We start from the raw sequence: 2,500 nt of genomic DNA, 5'->3' as shown, positions 1-2,500 counted from the left end.
ATACAAGGCATGAACGACGTGATTATCATTCACGTCATTTTATGATTATCATTATGATTTTTTTTTTTTTTTTTTTTTTTTTTTTTTTTTTTTTGCATCCTGATGAGGTTTTTGAATACAGACCTTGCATTTGGTACACTGTTTCGTTGGTCATGTAACATGCTGACTGGCTCTGTTTGGGGAACAGTAAAGAATACCTGACGATATATGAGACGCCCTTGCGCATATAATAATTAATTTTGACATAATATAGATTCTGAACTAATTACAATAAAAGGGGCATTAATGAAGACAATGAAAATAATGATACTGCTGATAGACGACTTTGATCTGGTAACTAAACACTGAATTGCTTTTCACTGAGAACATGAGCAGTTTGAGACATACAGTAATTAGTATATGATGCAAAAGAGGTATATGAAAAAGTTATTTAGCCTATGCATACGTATATAAAGTCATTCTTATATTCAGCTATAAATCCGAAATGCAAATGAAGCAACTGAGTTCATCTTATCTTACCTTACAGCATCAAGATCATATCAGAAAATTCACTAAAGGTACATCACAGTCAGAGAGTGATATTTGTAAATGAAGTTATGTTTGTGGTGAAGGTGTAGGCTTGTGCATTTGTACATTTCTGTGCATGTATTTGTATTTGATGAATAACTGCAAATGTTTTCATTTGAGATATAAGGAACAATGATGCCTCCGGGTTCGCTGAAAATCGCATTACACCCGCAGGTATAATTAATTTGTATTTGCATTTAGGCATTCGCGATAAAATAGTGTTATGATAAATGCAATTATCAAGATCGATAATGTTATGTCTCACTGTATAATGATGTATAACAAATATGCCATGTATGCCTCTTAATATTTTTCTTGTTGTTTCATCTGGTACTAAAACGTAAATTGTTTGGGACAGTACTGTGGTTGTTATCATTTTTGTTTGTTGTTGTTTTTGCTTTTTCTACTATTATTGCTAGCACCATTGCAGCCTTTGTTATTATAATTTTGTTTCACGTGCGAAAAACAAAATAATATAAAAACACAAGAAATGATAACATTAACAATAAACTGATAATTCCATCTTAAAAACAAAACAAAACAAAGTATACAGCATACCTAAAACATATCTTATAAAAACGAATACAATAAAAAATCATGGCACATTCAAAATCCAAAAAAAAAAACACTGCAACAATCAGTGCTATAACACCACATCGCTCCTAAGATACACCCACAGAACAGTCATGAGAGAAACCACATAGAGATAGAACACAGCACAGACACCCGTTGAACGACCACTGTATATAGGACAGTACGGACACTGATAGGAACCACAGACTTCGCAGATGTCCAGAAGAGCGAGGGGCGTTGCGTTAATCATCACCATCTCGAAGTGTTCTGGGAAGGACACGAAGTGAGAGAATGCTATTTTGAAAGGTAGTAGATGGCGTGTTGATTATTTCGTTGTATGGCTGTGTGGTTTTAATATTCGTAATTCTTGTTGTTATTATTCACATCGCTTCATTCTATTGATCATGATTATAACATAGGCATCGTTATCACCATTAACAGTATCATTATAATTATTATATTTTTTTGTTATTAATATGACTAGGTTTGTTCAAGAGACAACACAGAAACGTTAGAAATTATTATAATTGATTTTGGGTAGCTGTAAACTACGCTCTTTCAGTAGATCATGATATATCAAGTTACCTTTGTTCTTTTATGTTTATCTATATCTATAAGTGAATGAAATTATATGTATATGTATTAGACAGGAAAAAAAAAAACATTCGATAAGATTTAGATAAATTACCTGGAGCAAATAATTCCATTATCGTGGCAGAGCGAACAGCTGTTAGATTAGCCGCGGGATACCAGCGCTGGATGTCGTAGCTGAAGCACTGCTTCTTGGTCGATGGTATCTGTAAGGTATAAATTCACTCGTATATTGTTTGCTTTGAGTGGTGGTTACCAAACTGTGTGAGCTAGATACAGTGGCGGCGGGCGGGAATCAGTTTAGGTAAGCTTGAAAGTAAACGAGCACACACACGCACACACACAACACACACACACACACACACAAACACACACACACACACACACACGCACGCACGCACGCACGCACGCACGCACACACACACACACACACACACACACACACACACACACACACACACACACACACACACACACACACACACACTCACGCACACACACAAATAGATAAATAGATAAAATTACTGTTTGCAGAAAGTTAAAAGGGGGCGTTACGAAAAGAAAAACGTTTGAGAACCACTGGTTTAGAATAAGTGAGTTTTGTGACACGTTCACATGTGTTAACCTGTAATAGTACACTACAAGACCCTACAGTATCTACATCGTTTACATCAAAGAGTGTTTTCAATTATTTTAAAAGAAGCTAGTGCATGTATACACCAACATGCTCTTTAATATTACCCAACAAAAACTTATCTTCTTACATATT

The 2,500-nt window shown here is 35.0% G+C and overlaps 2 protein-coding genes across 2 annotated transcripts in view; one reads left to right on the top strand and one right to left on the bottom strand.

Annotated features, from left to right (window-relative positions):
• LOC125031008 (cilia- and flagella-associated protein 161-like) overlaps window positions 1–617 on the top strand; it is a 110,592-nt gene extending 109,975 nt beyond the window's left edge. The window contains exon 8 of the mRNA XM_047621428.1: window positions 527–617. Within this exon, the coding sequence (XP_047477384.1) occupies window positions 527–617 (91 nt within the window). The remainder of the gene's footprint in view (window positions 1–526) is intronic.
• The window catches only part of LOC125031007 (CD109 antigen-like), a gene marked incomplete at its 5' end in the record, with an annotated part of 24,596 nt that overhangs the window by 266 nt on the left and 21,830 nt on the right, over window positions 1–2,500 (bottom strand). The window contains 3 exons of the mRNA XM_047621427.1: window positions 1–1,407; window positions 1,829–1,937; window positions 2,496–2,500. The exon at window positions 1–1,407 is cut by the window's left edge and continues 266 nt beyond it; the exon at window positions 2,496–2,500 is cut by the window's right edge and continues 182 nt beyond it. Coding sequence (XP_047477383.1) covers window positions 1,211–1,407; window positions 1,829–1,937; window positions 2,496–2,500 — 311 coding nt within the window. The remainder of the gene's footprint in view (window positions 1,408–1,828; window positions 1,938–2,495) is intronic.

Source organism: Penaeus chinensis, chromosome 12 (genome assembly GCF_019202785.1).
Source record: "Penaeus chinensis breed Huanghai No. 1 chromosome 12, ASM1920278v2, whole genome shotgun sequence".
NCBI lineage: Eukaryota > Metazoa > Arthropoda > Malacostraca > Decapoda > Penaeidae > Penaeus > Penaeus chinensis.
Note: the sequence above shows the minus strand (reverse complement) of the source record. Positions and strands in the feature narration are given on the sequence as shown.